Source organism: Ictidomys tridecemlineatus, chromosome 11, assembly GCF_052094955.1.
Source record: "Ictidomys tridecemlineatus isolate mIctTri1 chromosome 11, mIctTri1.hap1, whole genome shotgun sequence".
NCBI lineage: Eukaryota > Metazoa > Chordata > Mammalia > Rodentia > Sciuridae > Ictidomys > Ictidomys tridecemlineatus.
In genome coordinates, this window is record NC_135487.1 from 21640518 (window position 1) to 21667444 (window position 26927).

At 57.8% G+C, this 26927-nt stretch overlaps 1 protein-coding gene across 11 annotated transcripts in view; it reads right to left on the reverse strand.

Moving 5' to 3' along the window:
* The window catches only part of Adgrb2 (adhesion G protein-coupled receptor B2), a 35235-nt gene extending 15410 nt beyond the window's left edge, over positions 1-19825 (reverse strand). For 5 of the 11 annotated variants that reach the window (XM_078025813.1, XM_021735050.2, XM_078025811.1 and 2 more), the window contains exons 1-4: positions 19686-19825; positions 12216-13029; positions 1500-1583; positions 1043-1207 (exon numbers count right to left, since the gene is read on the reverse strand). In XM_078025813.1, the coding sequence (XP_077881939.1) occupies positions 1043-1207; positions 1500-1583; positions 12216-13014 (1048 nt within the window). In that variant the 5' untranslated portion in view covers positions 13015-13029; positions 19686-19825. Of the gene's footprint in view, positions 1-1042; positions 1208-1499; positions 1584-12215; positions 13030-19685 lie in introns of those variants that run through there. The other 6 variants (XM_040288285.2, XM_078025814.1, XM_078025812.1 and 3 more) reach the window with 3 other exon arrangements.
* Between the last annotated feature and the right edge of the window lie 7102 nt (positions 19826-26927).

Consider the following 26927-nt stretch of genomic DNA (forward strand, 5'->3'; position numbering starts at 1 on the left):
GGAGCTCCGCAACTCAGCGGCAGCTCCTTATTGGCTCTACCCTGGGTTTTGTTGCCAGGGTATGCTCTCAGGGCCCCAGGACTCCGCCCTTTGAGGGAACACAGGCTTCTGGTCCCAACTCACACAGGACAGCCCCAGTAGACACTTAGGGAGAGCAGGACCAACCCAAGGACCATGAGTTCAGGAAAACTCAGGAAGGGACCCAAGATCCACTCCATCGGGCCTCCCCACCCCCAGATCACAGCCTGAATCCAACATGGCAGGCCTGGGGCAACAGAAGTGCCCTTCCCAGCCCCAACCTCATGGACACACAAATAGACATGAACCTCTACAAGGACACCAACACAAAGCTCACACGCTGGACACAGCTTTGCCCCAGCCCAAGCACCTGCCACACCCCAGTACCAGGAGCCCTCCCCAAATAAGCCCTACTCTAAATCACAGCCAGGCACCACTTCTCTCCATCAGGAAGCAAGGAGCAGGACTATCGGGCTCTGCCCCTCACAGTCACCACCTGTCCCAGGCAGGCACATGCATTTCCTCAACAACTACATGCTCAACTGAAGAAGGCTTAAGGGTCTATGAAACCTCTCTGGGGAGTGGGATGCAGAGTCCAGAGAGAAGGGACAAGTCAGAGAGGAATCATTTTAAAGTAAAAGTAGCATTCATCGTAGTCCCTGCAGGATGGGCTGAATAAGCAAATGCAAGGAGGTAGTAAGTATAGGGGGTGCTGCGAGGCCAGGACTGGGGAGACACAGGGGACAGTGCAGGTGAGGATGAGCCTTGCCTACCAGGATGCAGGCATCAGGGGAGGGAGGTGCCCAGAACTGAGCCCAGCCAGGTGTGGTGGGATTCTGCTGTGACCCCAGTGCCCTGCACTGGACTGGCATAGCATGTGGGGCCTAAGGCATGGTGTGGGGACAGGCAAGTTAGTTGAATGGAATGAGGGGGCAATCAAGCATTTTTGGAAGATTCATGTGCCTGAGTCCCAGGCAGGACCTAACCCTGCAGGCAGATGGGTAAGGGAGGGGGATGGGCCTACCTGGGCAGGTGGCTGAATTGTTGCAGGGCCGGGTCTCCCGCAGGGGCCCGCTGCACAGGGTCCCATAGGGGGAGGACACGCAGGAGCGGGTCCGCACCTGCAGACCCTGCCCACACGTCAGGGAACACACGCTCCACGGGGACCACTCCTCAGCCGCTGGGTCGCCTACGAGAGAGGGACAGCGTCGGCGGCAGGGGGTACCTCCCAGGCACTCAGTTTCATGGGATTGGGGGACTACCAGCAAGATGGGGGCAGGCATCAGAGGGACCTTCCTACCCTGACCCCAAGTAGCAGACTCTTTGGAAGGCAACCCAGCCCTGCCCACAGGCCTCACATGGCAGAGACGCGACTGAGCTCCAGGACATAGACACAGACGGGCACACGCCAAGCACACATGCCACCAGACGCCACACAGTCGGGCCCCCGCCAAGGAGCAAGGGAGGCGGGCCCGAGTTACCTGTCTGCGCCATGTATAGCCCAGGCTCATCTGCAGACCTTGGCCACTGGGTTTTCACCTTCGGTTCCTCTTCCGGCTCCTCACCTGGAACACGGAGGCAGTGGCAGGGGCTCAGCAGAAGCCAGCTTGGTCCTGCCACAGTGGCACAGAGAGGGCAGCCTTGCTGGTCCTCAGCCTGAGGTTCTGGAGCCAATGGCGGGCAATGCAGAGAGCATCATATCCTGCCCCCTGCCCCACACCACCATTTTACAGATAAAGAAACTGAAGCTCAGAAGGCCACCCAAGACTCACCCAGAGCCTCACAATCATCTCATCCCCCTCTCACCTCAGCCAGACAGGGAGGTTGGAGGAGAGTGGTTGCCCAAATTAAGGAGGTGGGGGGAGGTGCCTGTATCAAATCTTGCCCGCACCTATCCCCTTTAAACCTCTTGGTGGGACGAAGGGACTCTCATCTCTGCTGAGAGATGTGGAAACTGAGGACCACAGAGAGGAAGTGACTTGTCAAAGAGCACAGGGTCCGGTGAGCCTGAAGCTCAGGCCTTCTCCCTTCAGGGGCTGATGCAACTCTCCCCTGCACCTGCAACTCACACTGGGCCTGAGGCTGGGCCCAGGACCCAGTCTCTCCCAGAGCAGTAATGGGCCATGACCTGGAGGCACAGGTCAGAATGCCTGAGACCCAAAGGGCCTGGGGCAGGGGCCTATACCCAACAGACCCTCTTCCCATTGCCCCTGCAGCCAGGAGAACAGCAGGTGCTCCAGGAGCCTGCTGCTGCCTAGGCCGAGCTCCAGGTGGCCTGGATTTGTGTGTCTGGTCTAGGCCTTGGCAGTACCACCAAGTTCTCCCAGCCTGCAGAACAGGGGCTCCTCCAGGCCTCTCTCTCTGCTGAAATTTAGATCTAGAATGTCCCCCAAAGGCCCACGTGTTAAAAATTTAGTACTCAGTTTGGTGCTGTTGGGACTTTAAGAGGTGTGCATAGAAGGAGGTATGTGGGGATGATGGGATTCCTGCTTCTTCCTCTTCCTGTTTCCTTCTTGGACACGAGGCACCTGGGCTTCCTCCACCACACACTCCCACCAGGATGTGCTGTGCCCCAAAACTCCAAAACTGTGAGCCAAAATAAGTCTTCCCTCTTTATACAATGATCATCTCAGGTATGTGTTACAGTAACGGGAAGATGACTAACATAGCCTCAGACCAGGGAGTGGAGGTGAGGGACAGACAGGAGTGCAGGGGAAAGATCCAGCCCGAGTAGACTGCGGGTCAGGTGGGATTGGAACCTGGGGACAGGACTCAGCTGATGCTGTTCCCAGACTCGAAGGTACTGCCCTCCCCACCCCAGGCTTTCACCTATTTCTGAAAACTAGATTGGCACAGAATGGGCACCAGAGTTTGAAGGGACCCCAGAGGGCTGGACTCCTCCTGCCCCCTGCTGTTCAGACCAGGCTCTACAGCCGAGAGAAAGCCCTGCAGCATGACCACCCGCCCTCCAGCAAACTCCAGGGAGCTCTGGACGGCCCCTAGCCCTGCTTCCAGTCTCACCAGGGCCTTTCCCTTCACTTTAACCACCCGTCCCAGGACCTGAGCCACTTCATCCCTGAAACTTCTCCACCACCCCTGAAACCCAGACCCCTCAGGGTAGTGACACTGGATCCTGTCTGGCATGGACATTAACCAGCTGTGTGGCCTTGGGCAAGTCTCTTCACCTCTCTGACCCTGCCTTCTCTGGAAACCAGTGCTCATAATGCCCCACCTTAGGGGCCCTCTGATGGAAGGCTGTGAAGTGCTTGGTCCCTCACCCTGCATGTGGCGAATGCCCAGAAGGCAGGAATACTGGTGTATCTTTGTCATCTCCCCTCTTCTCACTGAGCCCCCTCGCCCCCACCAGGTCACCAGGTCTCCTTTAGAACAGCATCTATAGTCCCCCCGGCTTCACTGTGAACCCTGCCTCTACCAGATCACAGAGAAGGTGCCGGGCCACGCCTGCCAGCTCCTCAGTTCCCCCATCCAGCTCTTCTACCACGCCTGCTCAGCAGTCCCCAGCCTGGAGCCTGTGACAAGCCACCTCCTCCACTCCCACTCCCAGGCTGGCTGAAGGATCTACAGCTGTGCCAACTGGCACCGTGACAGATTCAGGGGCTCCACGTCTTCTGGGTGCCCAGGATTTCTCGGCCACCCTTCTCGGCTTCGTTCCTTCTTTGTCCCCTCCTCATTCCCCTCTGCAGCCATGGTGACCTCCCTCAAGTCCCCTCCTCCCACTCCCTCAGCCATGACGCCATACACAGTAGGAGCCCTGATCTCCCACCACACCTCTCGCCTCCCAGCTCTGCTGCAGCCCACCCCCTGCAAAGGCCAGTACCTGTGCCTGGCCTGCCCCTGCACATCCACCTTCTTGGGAGGGCTCCTCCATTGTCCCCTCTCTCAGCTTCCCTCCCGTCCTTTCCCTATGGCAGCCCACGACCCCACTCAGCCTCCCCCATCCTGGAAGGCCCCCCCTGCACCCTCCTTCCACCTCTGACTCCTGTACGCTGGCTTCCCTCCACCACCGGTGAGTGGTCCCCAGCTGGCACGCCAGTTTCTCACCTGCCACTCACTTCCTGGCTCAAATGTCACCTCCCCTGTCGATCCTCTGCAGTCTGGCTGCTGCCCACATCTTCTGCTGAAACCATTCTTGACAGAGTCATCAACGCCCTCCTCACTGCCGACTTCCGTGGACACCTCACAGGCCTCCTCTTGCTGGACCCTGTCCACCTTCCTGCCCTCCGACGCTCACCTCCCAGACTCTTCCGGCTCCCTCTCGCCTCTCTATGGAGACTACTCTGCTCTGGTCTCCTGGGCCAGTCTACTTTCCTGCCACTTCCCACAGCAGGCAGCCACACTTGTCCTGTTCTCACTGCATGTTCACCCCCGCAGCTTAAAGCACCCCTCTGAACCAACGCTCCCAGTCACCAGGGCCAGCCCAGCCTCGCCCAGGCGCCACTGCTGTCCTAACCCTCAAACTCAGCTCGTCCAGAGTGGGACCCTCACCTCCTCTCCAATCTCCACCTCTGCTCCCGACCTTCTCTGCCTGGAAAACTCCTACTCAGCCTCCAAAACCCACCTCAGATGACCTCTGTGAAGCCTTCCTGCTGCCCCTTCTACCTGCCCTTTCGTCACAGTTGGTTCCAGTTTCTGACGGTCTGAGTAGCCCCCTCTCCCCACCATGAGCCCTTTGAGAGAAGCTGTCTGTGATTCATCTCCCTAACCTCATGAATAGAGCCTGGCCCAGAAGAATGTCAATAAGCAAACACCAACGAATGCCCTGCCCCTGGCTCCCCCCAGCAGGGGTCACTAGAAACGGATATTTGTAATTTCGACTCCCCTACAAAGCTTCATGGCGGAGGAGCGTCACAGCCTGACATGCCAGCCTTTACTGAAGGGAGTCTAAGACAGGCTCCGGGTAGGGCCCCCGAGCCCTCCACCCAGAACACCTTTGAGGCGACACCCAATTATCAGTAGGCGCTCTAGAGACTGTTCAGCCTGTGACCATGTGGCACCCTCCTCTCATTCGGCTCCTGTTAGGTGTCCCACCCTTCAGCAGATCTAGATGTCACCCCTCCCACAGCCCACTGAACTAGGACATGCCAGAGACCAGCCTGACCTGCCTGTCACGGTGTGCCCTGCTCCCTGTGGCCTTCATGTCCTCCACTCCCGACCACTTGCTGATCAGCCCCACGATATGCCCGGATGTAGGACTGGTGGTTTCCAGAGTTTACCCTCCTGGAAAACTGCCCCAGGCCCAGGGTTTGGGTCCCTCTCCCAGCCGTTGGGGCTGGGTCAGAGAGGGGAAGGCACAATCCAGACCTACACAGGCTGGCTCCCCCGACCCGCCACCCCAGCTCCCTCAGCTGAAGCCAGCCATTTACTCCCCCAGAGGGGAAAGCCAGCTCTCCCTCAAGGGGAAGAAGACAGATAAGGCCAGGTGGCATCTGCCGCAACAAACACTCATTCACACTTATGCACAGGCCCCAGGCAACTCGCCTGGATCGGGATGAGCCTGTGGAGGAGCTGAGGCAGGCAGAGTCCCAGAGGATAAGCAGGGCCCAGCAGGGTAGGAGCACCCAAGGACCCTGAGTGGCCCACCCAGCCCCTCTGCTCGGCAGGCTCGCTGGACCAGGGCCCTGGCGCTCACAGACCTGCAATCTATCAGCCGTCCCCACAGCTGCCAGGCCCAGGCCCAGGCCCAGGCCCAGGCGGATCCGCTGCCTGGGACACGTGTCCTTACTCGACACCTGACGCCCTCTTTTGTTGTTTTGGGTAAGGTAACATTGATTAAACAACTCCAGGTGCCAGTCACCACGCACGCGCCGGCACCCTGTCTGGTCCTCGTGAGAAGCAGTGCCGCCATTTCACTCAGGAGGAACAAGGCACAGGGTCTCATGTGGGGGAGAGGCGGGGTGGGCTTGCTGACTCTGCAGGCCTGACCGGCTCTGGCTGACCGACGCAGCACATCTTGGGCTCCCATCCCACTGGACCCTGGTCCTTGCCTCCGTTACCCTGCTTTCATACTGTGTCTAATTTTTCCTCTGTGCATCTGCTCCCCTCTCTTCCCACGTGAGCCTGAATCTCTTCTGTGGCCTAAAATGATCCTCTGGGATCCCAGCCCTGGCCACAAGACTTCCCTGCTGAGGAGCATTCAGTGGCTCCCTGCTGCTACAGCCAGCAGCCACCCTCCAGCCCTTGTCCTCCCCTGTCTGCCAGGCACCAGGCACTCTGCAAGGCCGTGAGGACAGGGGAGGGCAGACTGGAGCCACACAGGGGTCTGGGTATGCTGACCCCCTCTTCTGTGGCCTCGTCCCCAGTTTGGCTCCTGTGACAGCTCTACGTATCCTGGGTTCCTCCCTGAGGGAGGGCCTCCATCTCCAGTGCCCCTCTTGCGCAGAGGGCCTAGATTCTGGGCGGCCAGGCATGATACAGACATCCGTGGCCAGATATTCCTGGGGATTCCTCCACCCCAGCCAACAGGGGCCACCCTCGACTCACCACTGCTATCAGCAGGCAGGGTGTGCAGGCTCTTTGCCACTTGAGCAGGACAGTAGATACTTGCCATGCTGTGCTCCCCCAACTCCATGCAGTCCAGCCCCCTCAGCCTCCCATGTCATGAATGTGTTAAAAATAACCACAATAATCACCACTTCCACGAGAAGAGAGCGTGGCAATTTACGAAGCACCACTCCCTTCCCAAGGCTCTTCACATCCTCCCTGAGGCTGGCCACAGAGCCCTGCGCGGGCACCACCCAGTCCCCTGAAACACGGGAGAGGGAGGAAGGCGGCTTTTGAAATCTCCAGGCTCCCCCACTACAGTCTAGTGTAACTGGGAATCCCCGCGAGACCAGGCACCCAGCCAGAAAACCAGTCCCCTTCCAATGACTCTTCTTCTTCGGGCCATGAACCTACCTCCAGCCCCCCACCAGGGCTGGCTGGGTCACTGCCACCTCCCCCATGTGGCCAGAAGCCCCTGGAGAACAGGGACCATCTGACTCAGTCTGCCTCCTCCACAGTGCCCAGTTTTCTCTCATTGCCTCAAGCCCCGGGTCACCAGGATGCGGTCCCAGTGTCTTGAGATGGCAGTCCTAGCCTTTGGCCCTGTCTCCAGCACTCGGGATGTCACCCAGCAACTCGTCTTCTTATAGCTCCTACCCGCAAGTTTGGTAGCCCCACACCCTTGCACAGGCTGTCTCCTCTGCCTCTAAGCCCTCCGGAGTGAGGCTTCCCGAAGCCTGGGGCGGGACGTGGGACGGCTTACATGCGAGCCATGAAGATACGCCATATCCAGACTGGGGAAGTTAGCCCCTTCCCAGGTCTCTGAATCAGGGTGACAAGTGGCTGATCTGTCTGGATGGTGGGGTTTGTGCCTGTTGTCCAGATGTAATAAATAGTGCCCACCCCTCCGTCAAACCCTCAGGTACACAGCTGAGATGACCTGTTATACAGGCACCTTGATTCTAATCCTTCCAACTCCACGACAGATAAAATCTCTGTGTAATCCCAGACTCTCACACGTCCCCACCCCAAGCAAATTTCTCTTTCTAACAAATGGAAAGTCAGGAAGAACAGCCAGCTAAAATTGAATAACTCTCTTTGTTTTCACTGTGGTTGCTTCTTTGGTTATCTTCTATTTCAGATAAGTGATTCTCTTTCCATTAACGATATGAAATTTCTTTTTAATATGTTAGATTTACAAAGTAATTAAATTTAGGGAGAAATGTCACAGGCTAGTGAGTTCCTATTCATTCCTCAAAACCCACCTCAGAGTCACCTCCTGTAGACTGCCTTCTCGCCCCTTTGGGGCCCAGTCCCCCAGTGATCCTCCCTTGACATCTGGCCCATGCACTGTTGGACCTATTACACTAAATGATGAGGACACAGCAGCCATTTGTCAGGGACCTACCACGTGCCAAGTGCTGGGGTTCGCATGTCTCCCAAGGCTTTGTGTGTTGATGTTCAATCCCCATTGGGAGGTTGTAAGAGGATGGGAACTTAATCTCACTGTAGTGTTCAGAGGTGGGGCCTTTAGGAGGTGATTTGGGTTAGGAAAGGCCATCAGGGTGAAGCCCCCAGGATTGAATCTTGGTGGCTTTCTATACCTGTGCACACCCTGTCTCTTGCCATGTGATACCCTGCACCACCTAGGGACTCTGCCAGCCAGATGTCCATCACCAGATGTAAGCCCTTGACCTTGGAACAGAACTGTGAGCCAAAAACCTCTTTTCTTTCCAGCTTACCCATTCCGTGGTATTGTGTCATTAGCAACAGAAGATAGACCAGGGCAGCCAGACACTGTGCTAAGTACTCCCCACGCTCCTGCGCGTAATTCTCTCCATTCACTATTCCTGATGGCGGAATGCCTCTCACTATCGCCATTTTACAGGTGGTGAAATATAACTTGCCCGTGGACACAAAGCAAGGCCGTGGTGAGGTCAGGAATTGAACCCACGGCTGGGCCACTTCAAATCTGTGTACACTAGTGGTCACTCCACTGCACTGCAGGGCTTAAAGTGTGCCTCCATGCTGATCAAGACATGACCACGTGTGTGAGGACTGGCTGGAACTCAGTCCCCACTGAGAGGCCTGGGGGAGTCTGAGCCACGCTACTTGTTCTCAGGTAGAACGCAGTGCTCGGGTGGCACACGCCTGGGCAAATAGGACCTTCCAGGAAACACCGCTGCCACCATGTGCTAGGCCTCCCCCACCCTGTCCTGAGAGGGGGCCTGTCTCCTCACTATCAGGCCTGTCCCCTGAATAGGCAGGGGACCCCACCTCCTGCACCAGACCAGACTGGCCAAAAGGAGCAATGGAACCTGTCCTGGAGGGGACAGTAGTTGAGCTGGGCTTAAAGGATGAGGCATTCTGAAAAACTGAGGGCACAGGGCACTCCAGGGTGGGGAACAGCCCCAGCAAAAGCAAGGAGACTGGAAAGTAGGGGCTCAGGGGACAAGGAGGAGTGTCAGGTTGGAAGGGTAGGAGAGTAGAGGGAAGGCTGGGTCCAGGATGGCGCTAAAACATCTGGCTGAGCAGAGCTCTGGCAGAGCTGGGAAGGCCTGGGACGCTGGACCAGGGAAATGATGCACAGAGAACAGGAGATCCTGACGTCCCAAGGCGAGTAGCACCTTGTCCAGGTCACACACCAACAGAGGCAGAGTAGGGGTCTGAACCCACTCTTACCTCCCAGGAGACCCCAGGCTCACCTGACAACCACACCTCAAGAATAGAACCTGGATGATGGAGCAGATGGGCCAGCAGCACCCAGTCACGATGGGAGAGTGCCCCAAGGGGACAGAGAGGACAGCTGAGGAAGAAAGGGAGGCACATGGGGGCTCTTCCTCCAAGTGTCATTCAGCACAGCCATCCCCAGGAGCTGGTGCCTCCTCAAGCCTGGAACGGAACTACAGGCTGGTGGCCAGTCCTCAGGAGCTGGGCTCTGCAGCTGGTGCCACCTCTGTGACCCGCCTTCCAGCCTCAGCCTCAGCCAGCCTCTGTGCCAGTGCTGTGCGAGCTCCTTCCTGCCTGCCTTCCTTTTCTTCCTCTCCCCACACTTAACAGATTGCGGCAGCAAGATGGCACAAATTTATGGCTCAACTCACCAAAAATAACAAGAGATCTATCAAAGGCAGTTTGCGTGAAATTAACAGGCGCCTATACCCTCTTGTCAAACGCACTCAGCTCTGAGGAGGGCCAAGCACCTCACTCGGTCACTGCCCGGAGTCCCCAGCCTCTTTGCTCTTTCAGTACCAACCCAAGCTCACCCTCTGTGGTCTTGCTATTAAGCAGCTCCCAGGTGTGCCAGGTAGGTAAACCCAGCTCCCCTGCCCCTGGCTGGAAGAGGGGTAGCGTGAAGGTCTCGCTCTTTCTGTCACCACCGTTCCCACAAGTCTCACTATCTGGCAGCTCCATGAGCCAGCCCACTCTCAGGGAGCTTCGTAAAAGACACGGATGGAGGATGTGGAGAGGGTCCAAGGGCTTGGCGAAGGTGGCACTGCCACCAACACAGGATCCTCCAGGTCCTGAGGATGCCTCAGACCTGCAGACACACCCTGACATGGGCAACAAACTGAGTCATGTGCCTGCCGTCTCTCCATCAGGAAGGTCGGACAGGAGGGAGGAGGTGGCAGAGCAGAAGAGCCTTCTGCTTGCAGGGGAGAGGAAGGGGCTAAGCCAGCCAGCTCTTGGGACCAGGGTGCAATCTGAGGTCACTTATGCCGGCTGATGCTCCTGAGAGGAGCCCTCCTTAAGAGCAACCACATGGAGACATGCCAAGTAGGACGGGGAAAGAGCACAGGTCAGGCCTGGGGACAGGTTGGAGCACCAGCTCAGGGCTCCCTGCTCAGAGATGACACCAGGCTTCATGCCCAAGAGCAGTCGGCCATCTAGTCTCCATCTACCTCCAGTCCCCAAGGTCCCTGCAGAGGCTCTGATGATGGCCTTCCCACCACCAGCCCTTCTGACCCCTCGTGGTACCCCAGTTTCCAACCAACTCCTGCTTCCGGCTTTAACCAAACCCAGCTGGCGGCTCCTGGCTCAGGCTCCACATGGCAGCCTGCCCAGAGGTGCCTGCCCATGAGGGCAGAGCCCTGCTTCATCCACTGCAGACCACTGGACCAGTGGACCACAGGGAGAGGCAGACAAAAGAACCTGCCCTCTGCCAAGCAGAATGGGGAAGGCCCCCAAGAGTGACGGGCAGTGGCGGCCACTCAGGAAGAGCCATAAACCTCCTGATATATGCCTGGCGCTCTCCACCGATGTTCGACAAAGAAGCAAAATTCAATTTCTTCCTGCAGGCACTAAATCCCAGGCCAGCCTCCAGGGCCCGTAACCTGCCCACAGGCTGGCTGTCACTCGGACGGCTTCATCGACTGTTGTTAAGAGGCCAAGCTGGCCTGGGAAAGGCCACAGCAAGGCCACTGGGCACTCACCATTCATGGGCATGATGCCAGATGTCTCATGGGGTAACCAAGAAGTCCCCCTTCCAAAGCACTGGGAGAGGCTACGGTCATTATAACACCTCCTCTAACTAATTCAGGGATACCTCCCCATTTTACAGACAAAAAAACTGATGCCTTTGTTACTCAAGGCAAGAGTTAAAAGCAGTGCGCAGCTCCAGGGCTCTAGCCTCCAAAGCAGGGATAGGGACAGGCCACACCCTCCAAACCTCCCTGCAGCCCTCACACGAAGCCCCTGACCCCTCATGAAACCCAGATGCCCCTCCTGACTTCCACCCTTGTGTCCCCTCGCAGGTAGACCAGCACTTGTTATCCAAATGGGGAAACTGAGGCTCAGGGTGGAGAGGGGCACCCTCTATGTGGACCAGCTCCCAGATTTGCCTCCCTCCCGCCCCCATGTCCTTGACCCCTGTTCCCTGCCAGGCCCCCTGACCAGTCCCCAGCCCAGCATTGTTCAGCAGGCATGCAGGATCCAGACAAGGGGCTTGGGGATTTTGAAGCTTCAGGAAGCAGGTCAGTGGTCATGGCCATAGGAGCTGGGGTGGTGCGGGAGCAGGCAGGACTCAAGGGCTTGCAGAGCTTTTGCCCAGTCAGCAGGAAGTTCCAGCAGCTGGCGGCCTCCATCCCAGAAGACATGGGCCCACAAGGGGAGAGGGGATGCTGGGAGCAGAGCCAGCCCAGCCCTCTAAGGCAGCCTGGAAGCTCAGGCCTCTTCACCCAAGCACACTCTTCCTCATTTCCTTCTGCCCTGACCCTGGGACACTGCCAAAAATCACCGACCCGTGTGGGCAGGAGTACATCTCTGCTCCTGCCTACTCCAGCCTTCAGGCAAACTTGTCACCTTGCAGTGCCAGGGCCTGCCACGGCCACTCCGAGCTTGGGGCCCGGAATGCCCTCACTACTCCTTTGCCATCTCCCTGCACTTGTCCTTTGGGTTTCTGTTCCTGCTCCACTTCCTTTAGGAAGCCGCCCCTGGCTGCCCAGCTAGGGGGTCCCTTCCTGGGTTCCAATATCACTGCACTGTCTCATCTGTACCCATTCATCCACCCAGACTGCACACTCTTCCAGACTGAGGTCTGACCCTGATCCATTCTGATGACCCCAACATCCAGACAAGGCTGAGCAAAGGTGACATCTGTGAATGACTGCGCAAATGGCCTGGGATCTGCCAGGATGAACACCAACAGACACCATACGCACCCTAGGCACCCCATCCCATTAGCCCTTGCTCAGACTCACCATATCTCATCTCGGTGGTGAATAGGTCATTGCTGCTTCCCGAGTGCAAGTCGGCCTCGGCAGGTGGGGCTGGGCCCCCAGGCACCAGAGCATTGGACAGGGTGTGGGCAGCAGGAGGACCAGGAGGCGTGGTCGTGCTGGGGCCAGCCCCCGCCTCCCCAGGGCAGCTGCAGCCTGGCTGGGCAAAGCCACAGGCCCTGCCTGCAGCACGGCCACACTCCTCACTCCAGCGGCAGAGCACACCGCAGGTGAACTGGCTGGAGTTGTTGTTGTTGATGAGCAAGACCTCAACAAAGCGGAAAGCCAGGGCGGCGGGCGCCAGCAGGCGCGGGGCCTCGGAGGGCTCTGCGGACAGGCACAGCTGCACGAAGTTCTTGTCGAAGTGCAGGAAGGTGAAGGGGCCTGAGCCGCCACACAGCTCCAACCCCGCCGCTGCCTCCTCCTCCTCCTCTGGCCGCCCCACCTCTGACTCTGCCTGGGCCACCACCTCCTCAGGGCTAGGCCGCAGGCAGGTAAAGTTGACCAGATAGTGGTCCAGGGGCAGCAGGCGGGGGGCAAAGTGGGCGCACACCTGCTCCTGGCGGTTGAAGCGCAGGTAGAGGGAGTACTTGGTGGGGTCAGGGTTCTCCAGGGTCCAGGAGCAGCCCGAGGCGATGGTGGGAAAGAGGTCCTGCAGCGAGAAGGCCCCGTAGAGTACACCCGAGGCCAGGGCAGAGCAGGCACTGGGGGCAGGGTCGAAGGCGGTGGCCAGGCGCAGGGACAGAATCACAGACAGTAAGAGGGGACAGGCTGGGGTCATCCTATGTCCCTTGCCCTGTGGAGAAAGACAAAGGTCAGTGGGTCCCCACATAGCCGGCTCTAAACCTCCCTGGCCATCGAACACAGAGGGCATCTGGTCAGTCACTCAGGTCTACCTGTGTGATCTCAGACAAGGGACTTGACCTCTCTGAGCCTCAGTTTCCTTACCTGTAGAATGGAGTGGTGGCAGTACCTACCTCACAGGTTTCCTACAAGGGTGAAGTAAGATAGATGAGGGCGGGCTCAGGAGAATGTTGGGACCTTGTCAGACCTTAACACCTAAGGCTTTAGTGTTGTCACTGTCATCCTGCGGTTCCTCCCATGGGGCTCACCAACCACAAGCATCTGGGCCAGACGTTGGGCTCCAGCGCTATCCCCACCACCGAACCTTTATGCCCCATGACTGTTGCTCTCAGTCACAGCGTGTCGTGATCAGCTGTGAGGAGTGTCATTCGTAATCCAACAGTAATTGTCAAAGTGCTGATGTTTGACAACGATTTGCTTTTTTATAAATCAGAGCAATTCAAGGTTATTCCCGGAACGATGTCATTCTCACTCGTGCTTCACTGAGTGGGAGGAAAGGGGTGGAGTTAGCCAATATGCAGGGGCCTTGCCCAACGCAGCCAAGCCCATGGGAGGCAGCGTGAACATCAAGCATGTCACTGTTGTGGGTTTCCTGGTTGGAACATGGCGGACAGACATCCCGCAAAGGCATGCTGAGCTTAAGCCACAGCCCAACCAGCCACCTACTGACCAGGCAAGCCTCAGTTTCTTCATCTGCACAATGGGCACAGGAATTCCCCTCTAGCCTCTCTCTTCCCCTCCTGTTCCATGGGATTATCCTCCAAGGCTTGGCAAAGGACTGCTACCCCAAAGCCACCAGCTCACCATGACCCCTATCCTTTGCTATTTCCCTGGGGTTCACCTCATAGTCTTCAATCTACTGAATGGGGACCAGAGTTTATAGACTTGTACCTTCCCTTAAAGGGGCTGCACTAAGCTGAGCTGCCAGCAGGTGGGACTGTACTCTAGGCTCAAGATGGTGTCCAGGACCCTATCCCAGGGCAGTCAGGCCAGAGGGGATAGGAACTAAGCAGGAGAGAGATGCAGGTGCCCTCCCACCCACCAGGCCAGGCCGAACCACTGCCCATAGTCTCCCAGGCTCCTCCCCACTGACCGGCAAATGCAGCCTGGAGTGAGGTCTGAATCTGTCTCATTTCCAGGCCTACCCCACAAGTGACCCACAGAGCTCTCTGTTCCCAGCCACAGCACAGCTCAGAGCCCTGAATGGGTCCCTAGAGCCCAGCTCTTCCACATCAAAGGAGAAAAGATGAGGCTTGGAGAAGGAAGGCCACCTGCTCAAGATGACACAAGAATGGGCCAGTTGGGCCTGGAATCCAGGACCTGAGGCTCCAGCCCTTATGTCTCCCACCAGGAGTCCCTTGCTCCCTCCCTTTGCTTGTTGCTCACAATTCAAGCCAAACGGACAAGCTATGCACTCTGGGAACTGAGTGGCAGGCATAGGATAATACACAGGTATGGGAGATTTTCCCAAGACACAGCTGCTCCCTGGGGACAGATTTCCCCTTGGCAGTTCTAAGCAGTAGGAAGGGGGGGGGCAGCAATTATCATTCCAACCCTTGCTGCAGCATCCACAACACTCCTCCATGCCCCAGATCCCAGATCTCCACGTGCTGCTCCTCTGAGCCAGGCCTAAGCCCAGTCACAAACACAAACAAGCACCTGCCCCTCCCCAGCCATGCAGGAGGTGGGAGGAGGGTGGTGGAGGCCAGCTTAGGGCACTGAGGAGAAGCAGCACCACCCTCCTCCAAAGGCCACCAGCAACCAGAATAGTCTGGGGTCTCCCCAACACTCCTCATCAGAGCTTTAAAAAAAAAGGGGAACCATGACCTTCCCTATCCCACATCACGCCTGTCCCAAACTGTACAACCCACCCAGCATACTGAGGCACCAGCAAAGCCAGCGGCTGATGATGAGTGACATCCAATCCCCCCCCACTGCCCCCAATTATTTTTAAGCAGGCTGCAAAATTCAGGCCATGGCTACAGCTCAGCAGAGAAGAGGTGGGGGCTCATTATAACTGACCTCCCCTCTCCCACAGGGCAGGGAACCTCCCCCACTCCGCACCCGCACCTTAGCAGACGCACCTTAGCAGACGTGAGCTTGAACATCCTTGTGCCCTAAAGACACACACAAAAGCATGCAAGCACAGGCATGTGTGTAGGCAGGCGTTCATAGGTGCTGTAATGGATGAGCACACACAGACATATACAGATTGGTGAAAACCACAGATGCGTGATCTCACACATCACAGGAATGCCCACACATGTGCCAATGTAGACACACACCTGCACACATAAAGAGAGACGTACACATACTCCCAAGTGTGAACACACACAGGTTCAGCATATGACAGCTAAGGATCAGGTGGGATCTGCCCCTCCCGGTGTCTCTGAAGCCTGGTACCTCTGCTGCCGCCAACCCATCAGGAAGCATGAGATCCACACCTCCAGAGCCACTGCCTGGCTTCTCCAGAACTGAGCCACCTGTAAACGCTGCCCAGTCTCCTTCTAGCATTTTGAGACCTCACCCCGGGTGTGTAAGGCCCTCATCCTGCTGCAAGGGTGGGGGGTGCTCGCCTGGCTTCTTATATGTCTCTTCCCACCCCTCAAAATAAGACAAAGATCCAATTCCAAGTTGAGTCAAAGACAGCCATTGATTCACTGAAGACCCTCCAGGATGTGTGTGTGTGTGGCAAGGGACTGACCTGGGGCAACTGGCCCAGAGTCCTCCCTCTAAGCCACCCCCAGAAGGGAGTTCCCTTCCTGCCCCACCCCCATTCTCAGAACCTCACAGAAGCGCCCCTCTTGCCTGCTCAGGTCCAAGTCACTGCCTCTGGGAAGGCTCATTGGGTTGAACCCTAACAGTGGCTTTGCCAACTTTGAGCCCAGGAAGACAACACACACCCAAGGCACAAGAGCTAGAGAGGAGAAGCAGGGAAGTCAGCTACAAGGAAGAACTTCCTGAGGTCAGAGGAGGCTGATGGAAAGGGTCAAAAGGCCCCCTCCTTTGGGACCTCTCGGGCTGACATGGGTGAGGAGTTACCTGCAGCAATCTCAATCTCAAGAACCCTGTCCTCCAGTTCAGGAACCCCAGCAAGCTCAGAATCCCACTCTGTCCAAGTACACTCGGGTCCCCTTCCTCTCAGACCCCACAGGCCCGCCCAGCCTTAAATTCCCCTTCTGTACCAAAAAAGGAATCCTAGGCTTCGCAACAGCTTTAAATGGCCAAGATAAGGCTGGGGCGGGAGGGGGGAGTGTTGCATAAAGCGGCAGGGAAGGGGCGCCTCGGGGTCCGGGATCCCCGAGATTGACTCGGGTCTGCCAGGCCAGTTGTGAACCGGGACGCTGGGCGGCGGGGAGCCCCAAGCCCTGGCCGCGGGCGGGGGAGGGGGAGGGGCGGGGGAGGGGCACGGCGACGCACACATCCATTGCGTTTATCCACCTGGCAGCTCCAATTCGCCCGCCCGACACTCACCCTCCGCCTCTCGTGCTCTTGCTGCCCGGCCGACCCCGGGCCACTACGCAGGCGGGGACCCCCATTTGGGTCCTCCTGGTCCCCTGCCCAAGCACCGACCGGAGGGCAGGGTGCTCAGGGACTCCTCTCCCGAAGCTGTGGCACGCAGGAAGGCGCGCACCCGCCATCCTGCCTTGGAGCTGGTGGGCGGGACCGCGGGGAGCTGGTGCCCTCGGCGGCCCTCTGCCCCTGACTGGCACCGAGGGTCGCTCCGTACCACTCTCGGGGTCCGCCTGCCACGAGGAGCGGGACTTCAGCGGGGGGGTCTCCTAAACGCCTTAAGGAGGTTTTGAAAGGCAAACTGACCGAGGGGACGAGGGGACGAGGGGCGGCCGCGACCCCGGGGGCGGTGCTGCACGGGAGGCAGGGGAGGGGGCGGTGACTCAGCCGCCCTCCGCCCGCCTCCCCGGAACTTTGCAGCAGCTGGAGCCGCCGTTGCTACAGGAACCGAAAGCTTTTGTTCCCCGTGTCAGGGCTGCCCCGGCGGGCGGGTGGCTGGGAGGCTGCCACTCCCCGGTGGGACCCAGGTCCGACCACACTGCCCAGAGGACTTCCAGTGGAGCAGAACGCCACGGGTTCGCCCCCCCTCCGTCCCTCCTTTTCCCTTGCCGGTTGTTCACTGTGCACTCAGGCCAAAGCCAGGTCTCTTCAAACTCCTTGAACCCTCAGGCCAGGTCGTTCCCTAACTCCGACCTGCAATGCTAACTGCCCTGCAAAGTTCCTGGTGGTGTCTGATCGTCTTGGAGGAAGTAGAGGCTCCTGTTGGCCCCAGAGTGGCTGATTTCCCACAGTGGGCCTTTGGGAGTCCGATGGGTTTCTTCTCTGTACTGATGCCACCTTCCCAGCCTTTACACTTGAACCTAGACCTTGGCCTGGTATTCATGGTTGCCTCTATGGCCAGAGCTGATGCCAGAGAGATCCAGTGGAATGCTGCAGAACTATTGAGGAGAGATGGGTAACTAACAGTCACAGGCCCCATGGATTCATAGCGGGTGGAGGGTGTTGCTGAAGGTGTTTTCTGTCTTTATTATCCTGGGGATTGGAGTGAAGACAAACCGCCCAACACACCTACCATTATTAATTGATAGGTGCCAGACACGATACAAACAATCTAATTTCATTCTCTCAACAAGTATATGAGAAAGCGAACACTGACCCATTTTACAGAGGGTCAACTGAGGCTCAGAAAGGTTAAATAGCTTGCCCAGGTCACATAGCTTTTGAACCCAAGTCAGCCATCTGACCAAAAGCGGAGTTCCTCACTACTTTCTCAGCTTCATGACATGGGGATTGATTGTTAGAGAAGGGAGCAGAGACCAGCTAGGACAGTCCTTTGTATTAGGGAAGTGCCCATGGGGCAAACCTCCCTACCCCCATCCCAACCCCACACAAACACCAGTCCCTTTCTGAAAAATGACAAGGGAAGAGCATCAGGGAGGAGGAACACAGGCTAAGCAGGGCAGGAGAGGAGAAGACCCCTTGCCTTATCTCGGCACACTTGGTGGGGAGATGAGGAAGACACTCATCTCTCGACCACCTTCACCAGGACATACCCTGTGCAGTGCCCACACTGACTCCCACCCCTGTGGCAGTGCAGCTCTGGACACTCCCCAGATGCCTACCCTGTCCCAGGGTCAGGTGGATTCCCCAAAAGCCTACTTCGTGCCCAAATCAGTCAGAGCCCACCTTTGCCTCTACCCCACCCCTGGGGAGTGTCATGAGGTAGACGGACAGAATATCCCCGGAGACCCCTGTTTAAGCCCACACAAGCCCATCCAGACAGTCCTGAAGCCAGGGGCCAGTCCAGCCGGACTGGGCTTGACGTTCAAGGGGCTCCTGACTTGATGCTGGGATGAACCCGCCACCCCTCCCCATCCTCAAAGCATAGAACCTGACCTCAGGAGTGTTTGGTCAGCGCTAGCACCAGGGGATACCCAGCATTGCCCACCACTCTTATCCCCAGGGACTTCCCAGAGCCAGTCCTGCAGCCGCTGTAATGCTCCGGCTGCGGAAACCCGGGGTTGCCCGCGGGAGGAGAAGGGGCGGCGGGTCCTGGGCTGCGGGCAGGGGGCGCCAGAGGACGCCAAGGGGCCCGGCCGGCAGCTGGCGAGGCGGGCAGGCGGGCAGCATCTCTGGGCCCGGGCGCCCCTCCCCCCGCGGGCAACAGACCCGGTCGCCCGCTCTGCATCGGCCGCGGCGCGGAGGACTTCCCGCGGCTGTGCTCTCCCCGACCGAGCCCATTGCGGGAGTGGCCACCAACTTCACAGCCTACAATCCACAAATCATGCCGGCCCCCGGGGTTGCGGGAGGGTGCGTCTGGTGCCCGGCTCTTTGCCCAGCATTGGGAGAAGAGGGATGAGGGGTTCGGCCAAAGATGAACACGGGAGTCAGGAATGCCGGTCCAGTTGAGATCTCGGCCAGAGGGAAAGGTCTTGGGGAAACATGGGGGCCACAGCCCCAATTCCAGGCTGGGGGGGAGGGGACTTGCAGCAGAGATTGGCGAGGGAAGGAGGGACTCTGGGCAGATATGGGGGAGGGGGCACTCGGGACAGAAATAGAGGGGAAGCATGGTCAGGGTACAGGAACGACTCTCGGCAGAGATGAAGTGGAGGAGAGGACCAGGGTCCGGCATCCAGACTAGGAGGGGAGTTGGAGGGGGAAGACAGTGGAGCTGCAGGTTGGTGAGAGGGGTTCTAATCAAGATGAGGGGGCGCGCTGCCCGGATCGGGGCCGAGACAGGGAAAGACTCGAGACAGCGGTGTGGGGACTGTCTGGGTCAGGATTCTAAAGGCGGGGCGGGGGGAGGGAGTTTAACATAGACCATAAAGGGTCGATCCAGGCTGGGGGAGGGGGTCAGAAAAAGGACTCACCAGAAATGAAGGGGGCCTAGACCCCAGGCTTGGGAGTTCCCCAAAAGACGGGTGGGTGAGCGTTGAATAGACTCTCAGGCGGAGGGAGAATTCAGCCGAGATGGGTTTAGAAAAGCGCCCCGAGTGCGGGCTGGTGCGGAAACTCAGTACCGCGCCGGGAGGGTTCGGTGCGGGGCCGGGTGAGGGTCTGGGGCCGAACACTCACCTGGGCGCCGTCAGCAGCAGGAGCGGGGGCCGGCGCTGGCGGAGGCGGCCACGGGGCGCAAGTTTGCCATCCCTAAGGCAGGGGCCGGGCCGGGCGCAGGGCAGCTCGCTGCAGCCGCGCGGAGGGCCGGGACTCCCGCTCCGCGGAGCCGCGGGTGCAGAAAGGCGCCGTGGAACAGCGCGGGGCGGGCGGGCGGGCGACGGGCCGGGCGCGGGCTCCTGCCGCCGCCACCGCCGCCTCCTCGCCGCGCCGCCCCCCGTTCCCCCGCCCCGAGCACCGCCCGCGCCGCGCGCCGCCTCCTATTCGCGGGCGGCGGCCGCAGCCCCAAGCTCTAAAAACCCATGCCGCATCCTCTTCGGTCTCCGAGCGCCGCCGCTGCCGCCGCCGACGAACCGGATTCCTCCGGCCGCTCCGGCCGCTGCCCGCAGCGCGCGCCGGGCCGAGTGACGGCCGAGACGGGACGCGGCGCCTGCGCGGGCCGGGCCCGGGAGGGGGCGCGCGCCGGGCCAGGCGCGAGGAGCCGCGGGAGAAGGGGCGGGGGGCGGGGGCGACGCGCGCCGCCTCCTGTTAAAGGGGGAGCAGCGCCAGCCAAGCCCAGCGCGCCCTCCCCCTCCCCGCCCTGGGCCCCAGGCGCCGGCGCGGGAGAAGCCCCGGGTAAGCCCCCGCCCCGCCCGTGGCCTCCTGGACCGCAGAGTGAGGCGATCCGCGAGGCCCCTCCAGCGATACCCCAGGCCAGAGGCATCTAGAGCAGCCAAGGGTCTCTTGGGCCCTGGAAGCTGAAGCATTTGCTCCCCCCGCCACCACCCCGAGTGCATCGCATATTGCATGTCCTTGTGCATGCAGGCGCCGCTCATGTGCCCTGAACTTTGCATATGCATACAGGTGCCCTACGTGTGCACTGCAACATTGCTTGGTTCGGTGCATGCAAATGCTACACATATGCACGGTGTTTTAACATAGGCTTTGGTTCTGATCGCGTGTTGCTTGTTCCTGTGCAGTGGGATGCTATACGTGCACAAGCTTACAGGTGCCACATGTGTGCTGAATGCTGTGGGTATCACGAAGGAGCCACATATGTACACTGCAGTGTGGCATATTCAGTGCATACTCTGGCGTAAACGCTGCAATGTTGCATGTCCCTAGGCACGGGGATGCTACACGTGTGCAGTGTATTACATGTTTTCCTGAGTCCCTATCTATTCCCACAAGTGCCTTTCCCTGTGCCAGGGGCGCCCCCATGTTGCATCTGTTTGTGTAAAAGCAGCAGAGTTGCACAGACCCACCCCTTCCCCATCCTGGCACGGTGCCCAGGAACCATTGGGTGGGGCCTGAGCCCACATGGTTCAGGCAGTACCCAGGAGAGGCCTATGGCTCAGGGCCCTGGTCAGGCGGTTTGTGGCCTGGGCATCATGCCACTAGGAAGGTGGGCTGACTGGGGACACACCACGGTAGCCAGAACAAGTAGGTTAATCTGATGGCTCTGGTCTGAGAAGCCAGCAGGGGGCAGCTTTGCAATGAGGGTGGGATGGTTTCCGGGCAAACTTCTTGAAGGCTCTCTAGCCAGGAGGGGACCAATCCTGGGCAGGGAGGAGACTCCTTGGTCCTCCCAATCCCAACCCCACTTTACCCAATACTATCTCTGGAGTTTTATCACCCTCAAGACTGGGGCAAGATGGAAGAGCTCATATATCCCCAGGGGCCATACCAGGAAGGGACAGAGAACTCTCCCTGGTTCCTTTCCACTGTCCCTCCCCATTCAACAGTCAGTGACAGGTGTTGTGAACGATTGTGAGAGATTATCGACTTTAATGGAAGGAGGTAATAAGGGGCGATGAAGGAATCTCACCTGTCACCTTAAGGTAATTTATGAGCTATAGGAAGCAGGGAGGAGGGCTGGGCAGACATCTTCTCTTTCCCTGTGGGAGCCCCGGGAAAACAGTGCCTTGGCCTAGCACTGGCAGGAAGGTTCCTGGGTTCTTGCTAGCACCCTCAAACACACCCCAGCATATCTGGGTCTGAAGGCCCAGCTGCACTACAAAAGCTGAGCCAGGTGGGCCTGGTCAGCTGCAAAACAGGTTGGGAACCACCCTAGTGCAGTAGGAGATACTAGGTCCCTTCCTTGCTGTAAGAGACAATAGGGTTGCTGGGGTTGGGGTCTCAAGGAGGTGGACAAAAGTGGGGAAAGCGGTCAGGACATGGGTTGCCCCCAAGAATCCAAGGAGTGGCCCTTAGAAGTCTCCAGGACCCTGTCCTCCAGAGTTCCAGCCCTTTCCTCCTCTACAGAGAGCCTGCCTCCTTCTTTATGAATATTCATGATCATTTGCATACTAGAGACCCAGAGCCCAGAGAAACCCAGGCAGATCTCTTGCAGATGTGATGCAGCTGGATCCCTAAGGCCCCCCTCCCCCGTTTCCAGGATCCAGCTGGGTGAGGGGTAATAGGAGGGGCTGGCTGCAAAGAGACAGCAGTGTTTTTTGTCTGTTTCTCTTGTTTCTTGGTAACCCTCTGACTTCTTGACCCCATTCATTCAGCCACATCGATGGATGGATGCCCTAGAAGATACAGGTGGTAGGACAGAGTGAGGGACTGACACAGTTGGTACCTCATACCCCCAAGGAAGGGGAGTTCTCAGGGCAGGCTGGAGTGGGAGGGCTGTGGGAGCTGGGTGGACACACAGGACCTGCAAGGGTTGTGCAGAAGCCGGTGAACTAGGGCAGACCTGTGGAAGCCTCTCCCTGGAAGTGCCTCCTGCATCAGGATTTCCCACCTCCTTTCCCATGAGCCCCTGCCCTTCTAGACTCACTCTGGTGATAATGCCGCCCGCCCGCCGGCCTGGGAGGACTTGGAGTAATTACAAATCGCTTCCATATTCAAATCCAGCTGGTTGAGGAGAAATTACTTCTCTGAACAGCCCAGGCGGGGGTGGGAAGAACAAGTCTTAGCCCCAGCAGGGGCCTCCAGGGAGGCTGGGGCAGTCTGGGCACCGGAAGGGGTGCCTGTGAGCTTGAGCCCAGAGGGCTTGGGCAGACATAGCCCTATCCCCACATAGTGGACAAAGGACAGTGACCTCAGCCCTACAGCCCCATTGGGCCCCCCTCTGGAACCTCTAATGGGATGGAGGACCAACCCCACAGGGCAACCAGAGGCCAGGCTCCCCACCCTGTTCTCACGCTGCCATGCTAGGTGACCTTGAGAAAGTCCCTTTGGCTCTCTGGACCTCTGTTTCCTTATCTGTGAAGTGGTGTAAACCCTCTCAGCCTGGCTCCTGGAAGGTAAAAGGTATAGATTAGCAAGGGCTATGCCCTGGATAGGGGCCTTTTAAAATAACTATCTTATTATCAATTAATCAGTATTTTTATTAACAGTAACAACCACCAATGCACCAGCCGGGAGGCAGCAGAGCCAGCAAAGCTCAAGCCAGGGGGCAATTCACGAGAGGACGGTAGGTCAAGGAAGGGAGCTCCCCGGCCTCACCCGCCTGGCCTCAGCCTTGCCTCCCGCTGGACCAGTGCCGCTATGCTTCGTTGCCCTTTAAACAGATGAGAAAATGTTCTTCTTTCCTTCCCAATGATTTATTTGGCCCAGAGCCTAGACAGGTTTCCCTCCAGCAAGTGGGACCTAGGAGTGCCCCCCCTTCAGCCCCTCCCCACCATTGCCACTCAGCCAGATAATCCAGGACCAACCAAAGCCCTGGGTACCAAGACGTCCTTCCAGGACACCTATCAGGAACTCATATCCCCAAAGACACTCAAACCCACGTGACAATCTTCTCACCAAAGTCTGCCCAGAGCTCATAGGACCAATTCTTCACTGCTGTAAATGTCATGAATCCTAGAGGGCTGTGCTAGAAAAGGTGAAGTGCCCACTTCACCTACAGGAAGTTCTGCATGTCTAGCTTCCATCCTTCCTGCTGCAGATGGATTAGGAACCTAAAAAAACAAATCTGGGCTGGGTGTTTGTTCTGTATTTTGAGGAGGGAATGGAGGATTCATTGTTCCCTACCCATATCATTCCAAAGTTTTTTAGTTTCGTTTCGTTTTGTTTTGTTTTGTGTGTATCCCATTTATGCAGTACCGGTGTTCTCTGTTCCTCGGCCCCCTAGGGCAAAAGATTCAGAAACACTTTAAGGTCCTGGGTGGTCACACACCAGAGGATGTGCACAAGAGTTTACAGAGTCTGGCAACAAGAAGGTTCATTCATTCAACAAATATTTATTGAGTGTTTGCTATGTTCTAGGCACTGGGATCCAGTCCATCAGCAAGTTCGTCAGTTGCTTCTACCTCCCAAAATATCCCCAATCTATCTACTCTTCACACCCTCACTGCCAACACCAGAGTCCAAGCCTCCATTATCCAGTGCCTAGACTCTCCCTGACTTAATTGCTGGGCTCCCACCCCGACCTCTCTGATCCCGGTCCATTCTCCAGAAGCCACTGAGCCAACTCTTTCAAGGGTAAATCAGAGTTGTCTCTTAAACCCGCGGGGACTCCCCACAGCACTAAGCACTGTGGCCTCCCAAACCTTGCAGCTGTGGCCACACCAGCCACTCCAGACGCAGCTCTAGTCCCCACCTCCCCCCACCCCACACTGTGTCCTAGTCAGTCACAGGAGTAGTCACTCTGAAAACTTGTGGCAGGGACTTGTCCATCTATTCAGAGCTGGATTCCCCGGGCACCTAGCACTATGCCAGATACGAGGTAGGTACTCAGTCTCTGTTGAGTGAATGCAGGGTCAAAGGGCAAGTAGAGATCCTTCCCTCACAGAGCTTTCAACCCGTCACCCTGGATGGATGCTCATCAGCAAAAGCGTGTCTCAGTATCTCACATGAACAATCAGCTGAGTTCAGGCCACGAAATCACCCAGATCTGGATCCCTGCCTCTCTCATGGCAGGGATGGCTGTGACACCTTCGGCAGGTCTCTTATGAGGTCTAAGCCTCAGTTTTCTCTTCTGTGAAATGGAAATAATGATTCCAGCTTAGCAGAGCTGACATGGGACACATGAGATGACAAAGGCAAGGAACCTCACCCAGGGAAATTCATGCCACTGGCATGAATGGGAGCCCCTTTCAGACTTCCTCAAGGCGGAGGGCTATTCCAGGTTCTGGGGACACGGAGGTTACTCCAAATTAGGGTTTCAGGCTTTACGCTTTCCCAGCTCTCCCACACTCCCCAAAAAGAGAGAGGCATAACAGCAGGAAGAGATAACGGCACAGTGCAGGGTGGGGTGGAGGTGGGGCACTGGAGCTGGGTCTGCTGAGATCATCGCAGATAAGGACGCCGGGAGCCCAGTAAGAGCCCCGGGTTCTGGTTCTGCCCATAGGGCCAGACAGTGCGCATGGAGAAGCAGGATCCAGATCCCTTTCCCTTGGACACCTCCTCTCCTTACTGGGGGCTTCCCTTCCCCTTCTGCCCTCCAGTCTGTGTAAACACACAGGAGCTCACATCTGCATGTCCTCATCCTGCCCAGTCTCCCAGTCGCATGGCTGTCCGGGGTTCACACGTACATCAGTTTGTACCACGTATGACCCCAAACATGCACCCACCGTTTTTCGGGTGGGGGCAGCAGTTTGCCTCATTTATCAGTTCTGTCACCTCTTGCTTTGGGCTGGGGTCAGGTGCACTCCCTCTCAGGGTTGGCCTAAGCCAACAATTTGCTTCTGAACCCTAATCCCCACCTGCCTGCTGCAAATCTTAAGGACAAGGAGCCCTGGCAGCCACTCCAGCCACACAAGCCACTGTGCCTGGTGGACAGGCAGAGGGTGAAGGTGCCTGTGAAGAGCTGCTCCCAGCTTCCTGCCAGGGGGATAGGAAGGACAGTCCCTTAAGGGAGGGGTGGGGACACTCTCCCAGGCATGGGGCACACCAGCCGTGGAGGACCAGTGCATTCCAGCTGCCTGGGATGTCCCAGTCCTCTCCCTTGGGCTCTGTGCCACCTGGATCCTGCTGGACTGGACTTGTGCCAAGCAGGACACAATGGGCAGAATAGGCAGGGTGGGGTGACCTAGAGATTGGGGGGACCAGCTCATGCTGCCAAACCCCTTTATGGATAGACACTGTGCCAGCCTTTCACTTATTGTTAAAATTAACTCTCAGAACAACCCTAAAATTGGTATGCCACCCCCATTTCACAGATGAGGAAACTAGCTTAGAGAAAGGCAGAGCCAGGACCCATGCCTCCGCCTCAGGCTTCATTCAGGGTTTATGCAAGACCCTGCCTCAGTCCTGCCTCGTCCTCATCCTCCCTGCCACCCCCAGAGGACGACAAGCTGTGGGAAACAATTTATTTCAGGATTAGAGTTGAGCTTCCAGAGAAGACCAGCTCCCTGAGGGTGAGAGAAGTGGGGCGGCCTGACTGCCCGGGCTTGGCCCTTTAAGAACAGGTAGAGGCTGGACACCAGATTTGGGGGGAGGCAATGTGAGTTGCTGAGGGTGTTGGGAAGAGCAAGGCACAGGACCACTGACACCCACATGCCTGCAGGCATGACCCCTTTCCTCACTGACCCCCGAGAAGGACACCTACCCCTCCTGCTTGGATGTTCACGCAGCATATGGGCAGTTTGCTCTGGCAGGGAAGCAGTTGCTGCTGGATGAGGGGGTGGGCTTCCTGTCACTGCCAGCCTTGGCATGGCTGGACCTCAGGGTGCCCCGGACTTGGGGGTGAGGCCTGGGATGGATGGGGAGGGGAAGAGGTTCCTGAGTGTTGTGGTTGGGGGCAGGGGCCCTGGGAGCCTGGCTGAGCCAGTGTTCTGTGTCAGAGTGGGAGTGAGTGGGGCTGAGCTCGGGTACAGGAGTGGGTGGTTGTGTGCGTCAATGTGTAGGGGGAGAGTCTGTGTGTGTATGGTGTGCCTATGCGCAGGTTTTGTGTGTGTCTGCCCAGGCCTTGTACGTCAGGCGCCTGGACCTGGCTCTGGATGTCTGCTCCGCGCATATGTCTGTCCGTCTGTCTGCATTTCCTTTTCTGCTTGTGTGCATGAACAGTGTAGAATGCGGACACATGTGTGGGGCTGAGGTTTGTCTAGGTGAACGCGAGGTGTGTCACTGGAGTTTCTATGCAGCCAGAGGGTGGTACTTCCTTGTGTTTCATGTGTGTTTAAGCTCGTGTGTGTGTGTATACGGAGGAAATGTTTTCAGACCTATGTGTTTGGTCTTTGCTGAGTCAGGATATGTGGCATTTGCTGGCCTGGGTGGGAGGTGTCCCTGTGTGTCAGTGTCTTTGACAGTCTCTGGTGTGTTTCCCTGTGT